Consider the following 17617-nt stretch of genomic DNA (forward strand, 5'->3'; position numbering starts at 1 on the left):
TATATATACGTATCAAGGCCATAGATCGTCAAAAACAGGCTGCAGAATCAGACTGACGAGAACATACTACTAAATACAGCGAGGCAGACAGACTGTCACACAGTGACCAGATGAATCAGAGAGGATGTCACCATGGCATATCATCAAGGACTGATAACAGGGCTGCAGACTGTTTAACATGGAGGAGAAGAAAAATCTGTAAGACACACGGGATGAGGAAAACGATAACAGTCATACTCTGAGAAGGAGAAATACTAAATAGCGCTCACTCTTCTGCTGCAACAACAACTACTTCTAACAATGCAAGTAATGCCCGTGAGCATACGTACAAAAGATTTAAAGTCTTGAAGGAAAAGAAGAAAAGAATATCAAGTACACATAAGAACCCCCTTCAGCCCGTGTGAATCAGGCCATAATTACAATCTCTTTCACTTGTCATGAGTGGATTTTATTCTATTGTTGATGATATATCAAGTGTTTCTCCTTCATGTCTGCTTTTTTCTCCATCATTTCATTATTTCGAAATTGAAGTCTCCTTTCCCCATTTTTCGCTGACCTCTCTCTCATGCATTTTTTAAGTAGCTGCCTATCTTATATCTTCCTCATTATCCCCAAGAACACGCACATCGTGTTTCATCAGAATGCAATAATATAGAATCCGTTACAGTCTCTCACTCCTCTTTTTTTCTCTCTCTCTCTCTGTCTTCCTGCTCTCTTTAGGAGCCCGAGCTGTCCTCAGCCGTGAGAGAGTGAGTCATTGAGAAGTGAAAGAAAAACGTGGAGGAACACCGAAACAGAAAGGGGCATTATGTGTAAGAGCGCAAGACCATCCCAGACTTTGGCCATCAAATCCCCTGAGAGCCCAGGGGACAATGCAGGTGTAGAGGACAGAGCCGCCAAGTAGACAAGGCAGTGTGATGGACAGAGGAAGGATGGACAAGCCGTGCGTCCTTCCTCTCTGCGTATTTGTTGGAAGCTTCTCCAGCCTAAAGAAGAGTTCACTTCCTTGGAAGCTTAAAGGAAAAATGGAGTAGGACGTAAAAGACATGGACACTATGGACATTTATCACATGCTCATCTGAAGAGAATATTTGATGCTGCACATATTTATTTTTGTAAAAACCTGTCCGCAAAGAAAGACCTGTGAGGGTTTTGGGTTAGCATTTATCACAACGATATATACGTAATTTACTTTTCTGTGCTTCATATGAGTAAAACCTTGAACTGTGAATTTGGCGAAACAACTTTTTCTGAGGACAATCTGAGTTTCAAAGAAGGTCCCTGGTGTCAAGATTTGAAAAACCCTGAGCAGCTGCACAACAGAAACAGCTGTAAATGTTCTGTGATGAAACTGGAACTCTTTCAATCAATTGTACAGATTTCTCAGCGTTAAAATGAATATTTAGTGAAAGGATATTGATTTCTTTGTTGACGCACTGACACAAGTTAGCCTTCACAACAGAAACTGCCTGCAGAGCCTGTGGATGTCTGGGGAGCAAGAGCAACAAGAGACATGGTGAGCAAAGAGCCAAACCAAGTGCTCACAGGCCAAACCAACGGCAAGAGCACTCTGGCGGACAAGCTGCCCGGGACAATGACTGTGCGCTCTGTGTTGCTCAATCGAGACTCCCCGGATATCGAGAGCCGCCTGAAGCGGCGACGCAACCGCACCCACCAGGTCCGATTCAAAGACCTGGAGGATGGCAGCAGCAGCAGCGGTAACAGTGGAACTGGAGAAAACAATAGCCATCAAAGGGTTGCCACGGATTGTGACAGCCCACATCCTCTTCGTAAACACAGCAGCAGGGCCCCCACACCATGGGCTGACAGGGATGGCCCAAGGACTGACAGCCTGCCTGGACAAACCTCTGTGGTGGGGGCTGTGCGTGGGGACATGGCGAGTACTATAGAAGTGGTGGCAGCTTTCTTAGCCAGGGCCCCCCCTCATCCATTGACTCCAGGTCCTACACGCAAATGCTGGGCACCACCACAGAGTAACTCCCTAACATTGCCGATGACACGCAAACCCAGTACAAGCATCAGCACAGCCATCCAGACTTCCCCATGCCTGAAAAAACCCGTGTCCATCACTTCCACTCACAGGCGTAGCCACAGTCTCGGGGACTCAGTGGGTGCAGATGGGGACGATGAACATGACTCCCAAGATGAGTACCTTACGCACAACCATGTGTCCTTGCCTGGGTCCAAGGATCTTAATGGTCCCCCTGTTCAAGCAGATGGACCAGTTGTAGAACGAAGGTCTAGATCTTGCAGGACAGACATGAAATCAGCGGTTAGTGTGGTAAAAAACTCAAGGCACAGCTGTCCACCGTCAGTCCCCCACAATGTTGAGCCATGCCACTGTTCCACTGTATCCTGTCGCGATGGACCCAAGCGTCAGGGAAGCAGCACTCCTTCAGTGATCAGAAGGAGAAAGCGGCTGAACAGGACCACTAGTGATCCTGGCAAGGAAGTACATTACTGCACCACCGTCACTCAAACTGAAAGCCCCAGTCCATCTCCGAAACCCTCAAATACCAAACTCTGCACCACACAAGTCCAAACAGAGGGCCCTTCCCCACCTGTCAGTTCAAAGTATTGCACTGCTCAAATTCAAACTGAGAGTAAACATCGGTCTTTAGTCCCGAGTGACAAACAATGCACAACTCAAGCTCAAATCACCAACTCTCACCCAACCCTACCTCCAGATGCTGAACAGTGCACCACTCAGATACAAACGGACTCACCACACCACCTTTCCCCTATTCATCAACCTTGCACTACCCAGACACAAACTTGCAGTCCCTGTGCTTCCCCACCTCCAAAGGTAACATCCAGCTCAATGCAAGTTCAATCTGAGAGTCCTGTACCCCCCTTCATGACTGAAGACCCTCCCGCCACCCAGATAACTACTGTGCCTTACTGTACCTCCCCTGTACCCACACAGAGTCCTGAACATTGTACAAAGCCAAGTTGCTCCTCTCCGACTAAACCACCTTGCACCACCCCTCCTCCATCTGTAGCACTTCCCATTTCCTGCTCAACTGCTGCATCGACATCCATCCAACATCCCATTCCCTATTATACGGTTGTTTCGCCCCCAGTGACCCCGAGCACAGCTTTGGTCTGTGCTACTCCTCCCCCAACTGCAACATCACATCCCACCCCTCACTGCCCCTCCCCTGTTCCAAACGCACCTTCCCAATCCCTAACCCAGGAAGTGATTCCTAAAGAGTCATTACCGTCCCAAATTACCCCATCCCCTGATGTTCCCCCTGTTGCCCCGCCCAGTAATCACACAACTGCCCCAAATGTGATGCATCAACCACCAATTGATGCACCAAATCCTACACCACCTACAAACCCAACACCTTGTACATTCGTGACTCAAACTGCCATGTCTTGCACCTCCATATCTTATTACTCCACTACACATCCAGTTGGTCCTAATGCCCCACAACCAAATTCTTCTGCACCTACTTATGCCACACTGATACAAACTGTATCTCACTGCAATATCCCATGTAAAGCTTTGCAAAATACCTCTGCTGCCAACACAGGAATAACCCCCTACTCCTCCCCAGTCCCCAAGCTAAGATCTTGCACTTCTCCGCCTCCACTTGTGAAAACATACGTGTCCACTCTTCCACTAGCACAACAATGTGCAACACCAACTAAAGCTGTTCCATTATATTCTTCCACATTTCGTGCTGCGCCACCATACACTCCCCCCTCTCAGGCCACCTTCAATGCTCAGGACAAGAGGGGCATTCGACTTCCACCTCCTCCCCCACCACCTCCACCTTACACTCCACGCAAAAAGGGAAACGATACACCAGGTCCTGCAATCCGTACACCCATGCTCAGGGCAGACAGTAAGGCCAGCAAGAAGGAGAAAGACAGGGAGAAGGAGAAAAAGGATGATGTAAAATGTACAGACTCACCCAAGCTGTGTGAGAGAGCCAGCTCTTTGAAGCACAGAGCTCAAACTCCGCCAGTTGCTGTGATGAAGGGAGAGAAGCAGTCCTCCTCCTCCTCCTCTCCTGCCAAGGCCTGTTTTAAGCCCAGCTGTCTCAGCTCAGCCCAAGCTCAGCTTGGGGCGCTACACAAAATGCTCTGCTCAGGAGCCAATGCCCGGCCCAACACCCCCAACAGCCAACACCCTCTCCCTCCAAACCAGCAGGGTTGCTCTGGGGCCAGGCGCTGCTCTGCGTCTGGGGAGCGACCTACAGCTGGGCCGCTGACTGCCACCCAGGCTGACACACTGAGACAGGTCCAGGAGATTCTGGGAGGGTTGGTGGCTGGGGCCAGGTGTAAACTGGATCCAGCCAGGGTGACAGAAAAGCTCCTGGGCCCCAATGGACCACTACATGATATCCGCAGCCTGCAGAACCAGCTCCACAGCCTAGAGGGGGTCCTGGAGACCAGCCAGAATACCATCAAGGTCCTCTTGGATGTAATTCAAGACCTTGAAAAGAAAGAAGCCGAGAGGGATGGGTGAGGAAAGATTTTCTTCTTCCCAAGTGTAAAATTTAAGAATAAAGAGGTGAGGTCGACACTTCTGCCAAACCACACGTTTAATTTAATCAATTATGATTTAATCCCAGTCAGACCTGGAGAGGTCCAATGCATATTCAACTGACTAACAGCATACCTTATGATTAACATAATCAACACCTAATGGCCCAGAGGGCTTGAGTGGTGAATTTAATAGACCAGCCCATAGACAGTTAGGAAGGTCGAGCAGCCTAAGGGCAGGAGACAGAGCCACGTTTTATTGTGAGTGTTTGGTTAAACGACCAATTGATCGATTGAGATATTTAGTTTCCTACATGGCAGAAGGTGAAGACCTCACCTCACCTGAAGGTGTGTTAAAAAAGGATTCTGGGATGAGCTGTGAGAAATGTATTGTCTGTGTGAAATGATAATCCTGACTTGCTTTTGTAGCTCAAGTATTCAGCCTCATACTGGAAGGTGTTGAAGTTCAAAAAACTGAGCAGCAGCCTCTGGCCTATGAGTATGAAGCTTATTCTGAAGTGTTAAAGACAGCAGTTCATTAAGTTTCCACTAGAGACTGGCTGCAGAAATACAGGAAGCCACACACACACCCACTCAAAAAAGCTGAGTTGGGTTGGGTTGAGTGGCCCCCTGACGTTACACTGCAGAAAGTCAAAACTAAGTAGGTGTCTTATCTGGGTTCTAAAGAAAAAGCCTTAAATGACTTCATTTAAGATAAAATCACCCTGCAAGTACAGAAAAAATGTTTTATTAAAAGTCATTAGAAATCAACAATGATGCCTGAATATTGTAATAAACTGAACATGGATATTTTTGTATGAAGACATTATTCTTTACAAAAAAAAAAACGATGAAGGCATAATCTTTGATATTTTGTAATTTAACTTGAAAAATCTCTTTTTCAAGATTTTCAAGATAATCTTTTCCCAAGACAAGCCGCAGCAGAGAACAGCAGAACAAAGCTCCTGACTGAAAACAGCAGGAACAACAAATAGTTGCAAGACAAGGCCTCTTGAAAACAATAACATGCATAACATAACATAACATAACATAACATAACATAACATAACATAACATAACATAACATAACATAACATAAGATTTTTAATCCAAGTTAAGTCTCAAATATACTGGGCAAACACCTGCAGCCCAATGTGACTGCCTCCACATTATTCAACATTAGGAACGGGTACCTTTCACATTTGAATTGATACGGTACGGATGCCCCGAACATGGCAATGGTTACCGGTACACAACAGTACCAGTTTTCTGTACTTTTTAAAAGAATATCAATTTTTTTAATAATATAATATGAAAAAAAAAAATCACTTAAACAAATTTGTTCGTCAATTTAAAACCTTGCAATGTCCAGTATGGAAAATTGCCTTCTCTTCCACTCCTTCACAGTCACAAGGATGCATTTAGGTACCTAAACATGGTACCTTTTGATTTTACATGAATCAGTACCCGGTACTTTTGACAGGATTCGGTCGGTACCTGTAAAAGTACCTAAATCGGTACCCATCCCTATTCAACATTACTCGAAAGTCACTTACTGAGAGCTGTTTCCTTTTACTTTGGCTCTTTCTGTTACTAATTCAGGTAAAAAGAGCCTTTTTATCCATCTCAGTTCTGACCTATGGCACACGCTGCAAGAAAAGGTCAGAACTGAGAACATCTTGAAATAAGACTTTTTTCTGTTCAGCCAGGTGAATTTATTTTAAATGAAGTCTTATAAGACATATCTTCTAGGATTAAGACTTAAAAACTTTGTATCAGAAACAAATGGGTGATGTCAGAGGCTACGTCCATCTATTATATGGTTTATGGACTAAACTCTGGGATTAAACATGAGGATTTATGTCTTACCATATTCTAACTTGGGCTGGACTTTCCCAGGTCCAGCGTTAAACACATTTGAAAGGTGGAAAATCCGCCGGAGGTGTTTCAGTTCATGACCAGGCTGAATATTATTCTCTGCAGCACAAGCCTGAGGTACGTGTGTTCAAAGGAGGTGTTAACAGGAGTGTGAAACGCAGCGTAGCTCACGGTTAAATCCTGGTTTTTAAGGAGGGCTTGTCCTGGTTTAGATGTAGAGTGAAAGTCCCGAGCTGAAAGAAGAGCTCTCCCACATTTGAAGTTGTAAATGTGAGAAGACTGGAGGCCTGAGGCTAATGGGGCTGTAAACCCTCCTAACACGGGGGGCTCTTAACCCAGGGGCCCAGAGAAGTGTGAAGAGCCATGTGGTAATCTGTGGTTAATGGCAAACCCTTTCTTCAGGATGGATAGCTGCATGAACGAGTGATGGAGAGGAATCAATGAAGAAGAGAATGATGAACAGTGGGGCTCTGTAAATTTTGTTATCTTTCAGCGTTGAAAGCTAATGTCAGTGTGTAGCCAAGGTGCCCACTGTTTTTATTCCCTAACAGTTAATTCCTCAATCTGGTTCTCCCCACACAAAAACAAACAAAGAGCAGGCAGAAAACATGCTGAAAGACTGGCTGTCATATTCTGATTATTCTTCAGAAAGAGGAACATAAACAGTAGCGGCTTTCACCTCCCTGCATCATGTGCTGTGAATTTTAAAGATGGATGTCTGCTGTGCCTGTGTTTTCTGTTATGTGGCCCTCCTATTTATAGCCAATCCCAGCGCTGTAAATACTTTGAAAACAAAGCAGTGTGAACGCTACACGGTGACATTTCTGGTAGGAATGAGAGAGTGATGGAAAGAGAAGGATGTGGGTAAAACAGGAGGTGAAAATTCAACAGCAGACTGACATGCATGACAGACAGCAGGGCGAGCGTCTGTTGTTTTTTTTCTGTGCAGTCTCGAGTCCCATCTCTGGATATCCTAAAGAATTCATGCCATGTCAGACCTCTGGGAGCACTTTAGGAGCTTGGTTTCACCCATTTTGCAGCTGCTGTCCTCACTCATGCATGTATGCAGCAGGCGGGGACAGATAGGAATCAGCATGCGGCTGTCATCATGTTGGTGGTTTCAGATGCCTCTTAGTGTAAACCCTTTACCATTCTCCTCAAGTCTTTAATTAATCTCCTTCCTACATTGTAAGCTGCTTAGTAATTTCTCCCTCCTTATCAGGCAAAAATTGGAACAGATAGACAAGGATAGATGTGTGTCTATGAATCCATGGAAAGGCTTGACTGATATCTGAGCAGCATAATCCAAAATCATGCTGTTAACGCTAATGCTAACGCTACACTTTGTGGTCGTTTGAACGTGTGACTGCACGGCCCTCCGCCTCACAAAGTGACATATCTTGCGTGTTCTGGTACAAGAATTCAGTGACAGGGCTAAGTCTAATGCATGCAGACTTGACTTTTACCTCATAAGCATTATTTTATGCCTGGAGTGATGTAGTGACTCATGTTTTACGTAACCGCCGGAGCCCGTTGAAGCGGGGTATCGTTCATTAAAAAATGATCAGGGTGATTTCAGGAGGGAGATTGCTTTATTTGTAGGGAAGTGTGCGCCAGAAATTTGGTCCAACAGGGGAAACCATAACCCGAATCTGTCTCCCACAAGCACACACACACATAAAAATCACTCTTGTACGCCTGATATGTCATCTCCGTGCTTCTCCACAGAAGACATTCATACAGAACCGGACAGGACATTGAGAACTGTGGGACCTGCAGGGACTGCGCTTGCATCATCTACAGGTATGGATGCATGAATATCTACATGTTTATAACTTCTTGCACACGCGAGCACTGGGAGCGCAGTGCGTGTCTCGGTGCACAGTAATGTGCATCATGCTGTCATTTTGAATCACATCACTTTTGGGAGGAAGCTCAGTTTTACGGCTTGGTAGGATTTGTCGTTCTGCTCGGTGTGACAGCACAGCCGGATGCGACACGTTGAGTGTGGCCACTGTGTGCCCAAACACTGCTGCAGGTTTGATCAGCGAGGGTTGCGGGAGATTTGTAAAGACTTATCAGACACACACGCACACACACAAACGCAGACTGTCAGATTTAATGATGCAAACAAAAACAGACTGGACGTGCAGCCGTGTGCCCGCTCTACCTCTGCTTCTACTCTTAATTTACTATTCTTCTCATCTTTCTTTTACTCACACACAGATGCACACAAACACACACACATACAGATGCACACCAAACACATCTTCACACATGCGTGTAGTTGCTGCATAATGATTCCTCTCTGTGGTTTTGAATTGAAATCAGTCAATTAACAAACAGGATTTCACACTTTACAGGAGGGTGAAGGAAGGCGAAATGAAAAGTGTGGATTGGTATGAAATTAAAATCCCTCTCTCTTACTCGCAAATGTCAAAATTGCAAAAATTTAATGTGGGTTATTAGTGGGATAATAAATCTTGCGAAGGCAGAGGAGGGAAACACAGAGACTACTCTCAGAGTGATTATATGTTCAGATTGTTTTTATTCACTCTACATTATTTTTTTCCTTCTGGAAGATCTTTTTACTAAACATGCAGGTTTTGGCGTTTTCATTAGTATCATTGATTAAACATCTGGCTCTGACAGCATGACAGATTCCGTATCTGTATTTCTTGAGCCATCTTATTCTCCGAAAACTTCCTGGAGATTTTGCTCCACTTTGACATGATAGCATCATAACGGAGCTGACCATCCATGATGAGAATCTCCCGTTCCACCACATCCCAAAGGAGCTCTATTGGATTGAGATCTGGGGACTGTGGAGGTCATTTGAGTACAGGGAACTCATTGTCATGTTGAAGAAACCAGTCTGAGATGATTCCAGCTTTATGACATGGAGCGTTATCCTGCTGGAAGTAGCCATCAGAAGATGGGTACACTGTGCTCATAAAGGGATGGACATGGTCAGCAACAATACTCAGGTAGGCTGTGGACTTTAAACCATGCTCAGTTGGTACTAAGGGGCCCAAAGTGAGCCAAGAAAATATCCCCCACACCATTACACCACCAGCAGCAGCCTGAAACGTTGATACAAGGCAGGATGGATCCATGCTTTCATGTTGTTGACGCCAAATTCTGACCCTACCATCTGAATGTGGAGCAGAAATCCAGACTCATCAGACCAGGCAACGTTTTTCCAATCTTCTATTGTCCAGTTTTGGTGTTGCTGTGTGAATTGTAGCCTCAGTTTCCTGTTCTTAGCTGACAGGAGGGTCACCTGGTGTGGTCTTCTGCTGCTGTAGCCCATCTGTCTCAAGGTTGGACGTGTTGTGTTCAGAGATGCTCTTCTGCAGACCTCGGTTATAACCAGTGGTTAGTTGAGTTACTGTTGCCTTTCTATCAGCTCCAACCAGTCTGTCCATTCTCCTCTGACCTCTGGCATCAACAAGGCATTTTGGCCCACAGAGAACCAAGGTAATAAAAGTTTTTCCTTTTTTTTTTTTTGACTTTTTGTTTTCAACTCCAGTTTGGTTTTAATTTGCTTTTCAATCAGGTTTTCAAGCTAAGTTTAGTTTTTTTTTTTTTTTTTTTTTTTTTTTTAAATGCTTACTTTTAGTTTAGTTTTATTAGTTTCAGTACTAGTTTTAGTCTTTTTTTGTTATAGTTGTCACACTGCAAAAAACTGAAATCTTTTCAAGTGTTTTTGTCTTTTTTTAAAGTAAAAATTGTCTTATTATACTCGATATGAGCCACTTTCAACTTATCAATCCAGAAAAATGTCTTGTTTCAAGTTATCAGAGTACAAAAATGAGGTTTGAATTGCTTGTAACCAGTAAAAAAAATGTGCAAATGGAACAAGAAAAAATTGCTTGAAAATTTCCTTGAGACTAGAACAATGTCTTAATACAAGTAACTTTTCTCTTGTTCCATTGGCAGATTTTTTTACTGGTTACGAGCAATTCACACCTCATTTTTGTCCTTAAGTCCTTAACTTTAAACAAGACATTTTTCTGGATTGGTCATGTAAATTTAGCTCATATTGAGTCTAAAAGAGAATTTTCTACTGAAAATAAGACAAAAACACTTGATTGACTTCACTTTTTGCAGTGCAGGGGCGAGATTAAAAAAGGTCAGAAAGGTATCCACCCAAAATTGTGAGATTATGGATGACAGATTGAGAAAAATGGAAACTAAAGCCATAAAGAAACCTCTTAGGAGTTTATTGTTTGTTTTTGTTTTTCATTATTTTTTTTATAACTATATTAACCTTGTAGAGAACTGCTGCTCACTGGATGTTTCCTCTTTTTAGAACCATGCTCTGTAAACTCTCGAGATGGTTGAGGGTTAAATTCCCAGTACATGAGTATTTTGTCAAATACTCAGACCAACAACCATGCCACGTTTAAAGTCTCTTCAATCACCTTTCTGATGCTCAGCTTGACCTTCAGGGGCTCTTCTTCATCATGTCTTTTTGAGCCATGTGATTGGCTGGTTGGATGTGGTATTGGGCGGTTAAGATTTCATCATTAGCAGCATGTTTGTCGGGTAATTATTGACCGTGGTGATGAATCTTTCTTTGAGTGTTGTGGATCAAACATGATACTGATGCTCGCTGTAGAGGCAGAATCATTAAAACTTCCGTGTAAACACCTTTGAGGGGCAATGTTTGTCAAATAGTGTCATAAATCTGAGACGGCATAACTCAATTAAAGGGCCGGCTCTCATCATCAGTCATTTTAATTGAAGCCGTGAGATGTGTGCACCTCGCGCTGGTTTGCTCTCAGTGATTTGATTGTGCGTCCTCTCCCACTCACTCATTTATTATTTATCACTCAGCGGCTCTAATAAGGTGTTTCCTGTAGCTACAACACAGCCTCGACATGAACCTCATCATGAAACAAATGAAATTAATACTCTGAGTTACTGAGAAGCACATAAATGATCCAATCAGGCAATTATTTTAATCTGGTTACTCTCTGTGATAATATTTAGACTGTTGATTCAAACGTCCTTAAACAAGAGATGAAGAAGAGGGTGAGGAGAGGCAGAGGGGGAGGACAGGAAGAAGAAAGACAGCTGAAGAGAAAAGAGAGAAGATCTGAGATGAGATATAAAAGAGGAGAGAGGGAAGCCTGTGAAGGAATGATTTGTTTGAAAGTCATCACAGCTTCATCAGAGAGACTGAAGATTACAGAGAGGGTTACAGCGCAGGAAGAACCCAGAGTTCCTTGTTTCGAACAAAAGAAACTGAGAGCAGAAATGACAAGACCTGACAGATTCAGTTTTACTGAATCATCATGTTTTCACCTCTAAGTGGCTGCTCTCAAATACAGCGCTCCACATTACCCTGCTTAGTCGACATCTCAGGTCTTCACAGTCAGACGAACATCACCGCTCCGCCGACCCGTCAGGTCGACATGCTTCTTTCATGTGTGACATGAGGATTTTCCCGCTTTGAAAGAGAAGGAGATTTTCATTCTCTTTGCGGCTGAAGTCGAGCTGAGTCTGGAAAAAAAGGACTTGTCAGTGAGAAGAGAAAAAAAAGGTGTTTGAGGGGAAGAAAAAAAACGTGGAGTGAAGCTTGAAAAGGACTGAGTGATGGAAAAGCCATGATATGTGACGGGTCAGATTCCATCAATTAAAAAAATCCTCTTGAAGAAGTCTGAACCCACAAAGAAAAGCCCGGCTCAGCATCCCAGCACACAATCAATCAGGCTGAAAGCTTGGACAGGAGTGTATTTAGAAAAAGCAAATAGTTTGCTTCTAAGAGTCCTGGAGCTACTTGAAAATGTGACCTGTGAAACTAAATATCAGACAAACAGATAAATGCTATTTTTGCTCCCTGGCTGACAAACGACCCAGGTTTTATCAGCCCTTTTTCTGCGGGACCCCCTTTGGTAGATGAAAACATTTCCTTGCATATATAAACATCAGAACATAAACATATGCATCATTCTTTTATTTGACATTTGTTTTTTTGTTCTTTCTTACTTTTTAAAGGAATGTTTTTTTTTTTTTTTTTTTTTTTGCAGTATTACCAAAAATAAAGGATCAAGCATGTCTGCAACTTTCCCCTTAAATCTGAACTAGAGCCTGACCGATATGGGATTTTTGGGGCCGATGCCGATACCGATACTGGGGGCAAAAAAAGACGATATCCAATATACCGACCGATATCCGAAATATCGGCTGATATATATATGTATATTATAAATTCATTGATATACACAGGATTTATACTGTATATGAACACAAATTATTATAACACCCATATGATTCAAGACAGAGACAGAACACTATTAAATTAAAGAAGTCAAACTTTAAAGTCAGTAAGTAGAAAAAAAAGTCAAACTGTAAACATACAATGAGCAACTTACACAATGTTAAAACGCCGTATTATAGTCTTACATTAGATGATGGTGGACGTGTGAAATAACAGTACCATTTATCTCTGTTTATCTCACAAAAAAGCAACTAACACGACGTTAAAACGCCGTTCTATAGTCCTATGAGGATTTTGCAAATCAGCTGGTGAAATATAAAGAAAAAAATAAAAGTAGTTGCAATACCCAACCAAACCAGTAAAGGGCAGTATAAATGACACCATAGAAGGAGAAAGTCAGGCTGTCATCGTTACAAGCAACACCACAGTTAGCGTGGTGAATGTTTAACCTACACTAGGTTTGATTGTTTATTCCTTTGTGGATGGATTTGTTAAAACAAAATACTGACAAAATAGCTTGAATTTCATCTGCCTCAGTCCCAGAATTCCTCACACAATCACCAACTTATTTTCAAGGTCATTTTCCTGGTTTTTAAGTCTCATCTAGGATCTATTGCTGCCAAAATGACTGCTTTAGTGAGCAACTTCTCCAAACGTAATGGAGCTGTGATGTGTCAATTCACTGTAGGGAGATCAAGAGGGACAGGAAGTTGTGCTCCAAAAACACACACACACACACACACACACACACACACACACACACACACACACACACACACACACAAATGACCGGTAACTTTCAAACCAAAACAAAACCATATTGTATTTAGCTTGACTACAACAACAAATTGGCGTAATGACTGCAACCAGACCAGGAGTCAACATGTTTGAGGTTTTACAACTTGACATGAACCAGGAGAGGTTCATTAATGGGTTGGGAAGTGTGGGAACTCCTCACTCTTGTTACTCCAGTTGTCTGGTGTCCTGCAAGGTGTGTACCATATTTTCCGCACCACAAGGCGCACCCAAAAGTCTTCAGTTTTCTCAAAAGTCGACAGTGTGCTTTGTAATCTGATGTGCCTTATAAATGGATTGATATTGATTACATATTTCCCGCACTATAAGGCGCACCTAAAAGCCTATAGCTTTCTCAAAAGCCGACAGTGCGCCTTATAATCTGATGTGCCTTAAAAGGCAGAGCGATATTGATTAATCATGGCTACTGTAGTCAGGGGTCGTCGTCGGAGTAACAGCGGTAAGCAGTAAGAACCTGTAAAGAGGAATTCTGCTAAGTGCTAACATTAGCTCACAGGCTGGCCTGGGCTTCTTCTCTTGTTTATTGTTAGAGCAATATAGCGCCCCCCAAAGGTCTGGCATGTGAACTGATCTCTGGAAACGGCTTTTGTGGACGGCAAAAACGGCTCCGTCTTTACAGTGCGCTTTTTTGAAAACGGCACAGAAAATAGTTGGATAGGAAAATGTGTGGCTCCGTGTGGATGTAGCCTGAGTTTGACTGACTTATTGACAGTTTTGTTGACATTCCCTTTAGCACAGCTCCATCTAGTGGATGCATAACGCAACCCCAGCCACTACTACAGCTTATTCTTTGCGCCTTATAATATGGTGCGCCCTATGTATGAAAACAGTTTTCAAATAGGCCATTCATTGAAGGTGCGCCCTATATTCCGAAGCTCCTTATAGTGCGGAAAATACGGTAGACCTATGCAGTCAACACGCAGCAGAACAGAGCATCTGGTGTATTTGGGCAGTTATACTGTTATGTTAATTGTACATCACCCAACTGACCCATCTGACATAAGTATGCTTTGTTGCCTGATGTCAACACCCCAGCATCTGCCGTCCAATGTACTGAGCAACATTTTGGATGGACCTTGGACATCTGACTGCAAGAGGTCAATGTCTAGCAGCAAAATAGCAGAATTTAGGCGGCATCAGTTTTTCAATTTTATCTTGAAGTGCTGCCCTCATGTGGCCAGAAACAGTTTTCAAGTCAGCAAATAAACATTCGGAAAACAATTGCCTTTATTTGAAAATTCAGGTGCATCATAACTCAAATGAAGCACTTAAGTAATATTAATAACACATATTATTTTTGTGTTTTAAAATAAAAACTAAAAGAGTAATCAGGGCTTAAATCAAAGTATGTTTTTAAAGTCAAGAACAATTTTAAAGCCCTGTTTCTACTAAGTGGTTCAGTTCAGTTCGTTTCAATATGGCGCATGTTTTGTGGCATTTCCTGTGACTATAACCAGGACAGACAAATTTAACGACCCATATGGTCCCATGATTTGGTACCTTTCTTTTTGAGTACCAGACTGTCTGATCCAATACCCAAGAGGGTGGAGCTAAAAATACTGCAAGCTGTTGATTGGGTTGATGAATCATCACCTCCAGTGCCATGTTTTTTTTTCTTTATTTGATTTATTAGTGGGGTACACTGTGTCGGCTGCTATGCCGTCATGCTGTCACATAGCTGACGCAGCTATCGGCATTCACCTACCAAGAAGGGCACAGTTGGCTGTGGAAACACGAACAGGATCAGGTGGAATCTTGGTGGAAACAGGGATTTAGTTACGTAGACAGCTGTTGTCATATTTGTGTGCTTTGTCTTCCTTTCCGGTTACTTGAGACGTCTTTCTGCTGGATTTAAAATGCTTAAGATACTTAAACCATGATTGTAGCGACAGAGCACAGTTTGCTCACTTTGTACAGGACGCTGCGATAAGCACTCTCTCTTCTTGTCTTAAAGGATCTGAGATTACAGGAGGAACAATGTGTGATGATATTTATCAGTGACACGTTGACTGGGTGTTGATCCGAGGATGTTATTGTTTGGTTTCACAGGGCTGTTAATCACTGAGCGACGCTCTGACTTCTTGCTGATGTCGGATAGGGTGTGTGGAGAAAAAGTAGGAGCTCTAACAAGGAAGTGTGGGACCTAATCCCTGTGGAGAGTGCGGCTTATCAGATCTGCTCTTGGCTGCTTTATCTCTGCTCCTGCTTTGTCTATAGCTCCATCACGCATTTCACCGGAGGAGCTCGATGGGAGACGGATTAATGACTCTCTGGACCGTACGTTTTTCAGCCGAACTACGAGTCCACAAAGAGTTTCTTTTTCCCAAACACAATCCGTCATCGCCTTCACTGAGCAGCAGATAATTGAGAAAAAAAGGTTGCTGAGGAAGCATTCTGGCTCCTTCTCTCTGTCTCTTCCTGGGGATGCCAGTCATGCCTGTCTGAAATCCGTACTGCGGCCTCCTTTGTTTTCTCTCTCATTTACAGCCTGGGCTGCCTTTTTCGAGCGTCCTGTTTGTCAATGACTGCCTCTTCACATCTGTGTTATGCATATGCATGCCAGGCGTGGTTGTGGTGGTGGTAGGGCGGAGGATTCATCCACTGAGACTCGTAGGACGGAGGCTGCAGACGGATCCATTAGGAGGGCTTTGAGACCAACATTTTGTGACAGCGCCTACAGTAACAACTCATCACCACACACCCATCATGAATCAGCGCTTCCTGACGCACATCTCCGCTGACACGACAACGCATGACAGAACTGGATCCTCGCACGCTGTCCTTCGATTGCGACAGACCAGAGAGTGAGTTGGTGGAGCAGAAGAGAGTCTGGGCACAGGGGAGGGAAATTTTGGATGACTCTTCATGCATATCAATATCTCCAACTTTTTTTTTCCTCTCCCGCCGTGTATCCCTCAATGACTCGTACCTCTTCCTCTCTTTGCCTAACTCTGGTGTGCAGTGAAATATTCATCTGCATTAAAGATTCATTAGAGCGGCTTTAAAAGATTTTAAAAAGTAATAATAGTGTTAAAAGAGACCCGGAGACATGGCTCCTTTGGCTCGGTGCGGTGAGAGGATGACTGCCAGACACGTTTGTCCCCTATGATGGAGCAGAGCTTCATGTCCTGCATTGTTAAGCAGGCTGATGATGTCGCTGATAGGCATGTGCAGAAACAACATGAAAAACACGTTTCATGTTTCCAACTTTAGGGAATTCTTACCTTAAGTTTCTCCTCTATCCATCAGATTTTTTTTATCTGTTTGGCAATAAGTCAGTGACAGGTCTGCCATGACACTAAACACCAAACATCTCTCAACAGCATCCTCTGCTGCACTATTTATGGTGAGACGACGATGATCCAACTCCAGCAGCCAACTGTGGCAAAGGATGGACAAAGAAAGAGGGAAAAACAGACGGAAAGATGGGTTATAGATCCCCTCAGTGGAATCTGTATACAGTTAGATGGAGATCAGGGGAAAGAGGAGCTGTTTATAACATTAAATGTTCATCAATTTCACATTTTTCTGTGTCAATAATGAAATTAAGAAGCTAAAATCCAGGCCTTAAGTTCTCCAGCATGGTGCCAGATTTTCAGGGTATGGAAATATCTTGACAAAACCCAGGCTATGATGCGCCAAATATTCAATTACAGAAGACGTCATCATTAAGTGGGTGCTGTGACCTGCAGCGTTGTCCTGTTGAAAAACCCAGTCATTCCCACACAGACCAGGGCCCTCAGTCATGAAGGAGGCCCCCTGCAACATCTCCACAGAGCCAGCCGCCGTTTGAAGCCCCTGACCAACCTGAAGCTCCATTGGTCCATTGAAGGAAAAAGCCCCACATCATGATGGCGCCCCCTCCACTGTGCCACCGTGAAAACATCTCCAGAGGGATGCTGTCTAATGGTTATTGGGCTGTGGTCAGCAGCAGAAAGGGCCTTACTTTGGGTCAAAAATTGGCCTGTGTCTTCATGGTTGTACCTCTTTTCATTTTTGGTTGATATAAAGCAGAGAATACAACAGATGCATCTCCAGTTCAGCTCCATTCTGTTGCGTGTTGACTGTGTGCTCTCTTATCCATCGACTCACACCAGTTGTATGTTCAGTTCGACACTTATTAGGTACCACCAGACAGCTGGAGTCGCATATCGAGGAGTTTCTGTGGTTTCCATC

At 43.5% G+C, this 17617-nt stretch overlaps 1 protein-coding gene across 2 annotated transcripts in view; it reads left to right on the forward strand.

Annotated features, from left to right (window-relative positions):
- The window catches only part of LOC141805621 (uncharacterized), a 56368-nt gene that overhangs the window by 10528 nt on the left and 28223 nt on the right, over nt 1–17617 (forward strand). Inside the window, exons 2-3 of one of the 2 annotated variants that reach the window (XM_074690758.1) lie at nt 721–4497; nt 8125–8199. In XM_074690758.1, the coding sequence (XP_074546859.1) occupies nt 1514–4497; nt 8125–8199 (3059 nt within the window). In that variant the 5' untranslated portion in view covers nt 721–1513. The remainder of the gene's footprint in view (nt 1–720; nt 4498–8124; nt 8200–17617) is intronic. The other variant, XM_074690759.1, reaches the window with a different exon arrangement.

The sequence above is a fragment of the Halichoeres trimaculatus genome, unplaced genomic scaffold (assembly GCF_033239565.1).
Source record: "Halichoeres trimaculatus isolate MK-OKI-2021-1 unplaced genomic scaffold, fHalTri1.1 fHalTri1_scaffold_16, whole genome shotgun sequence".
NCBI lineage: Eukaryota > Metazoa > Chordata > Actinopteri > Labriformes > Labridae > Halichoeres > Halichoeres trimaculatus.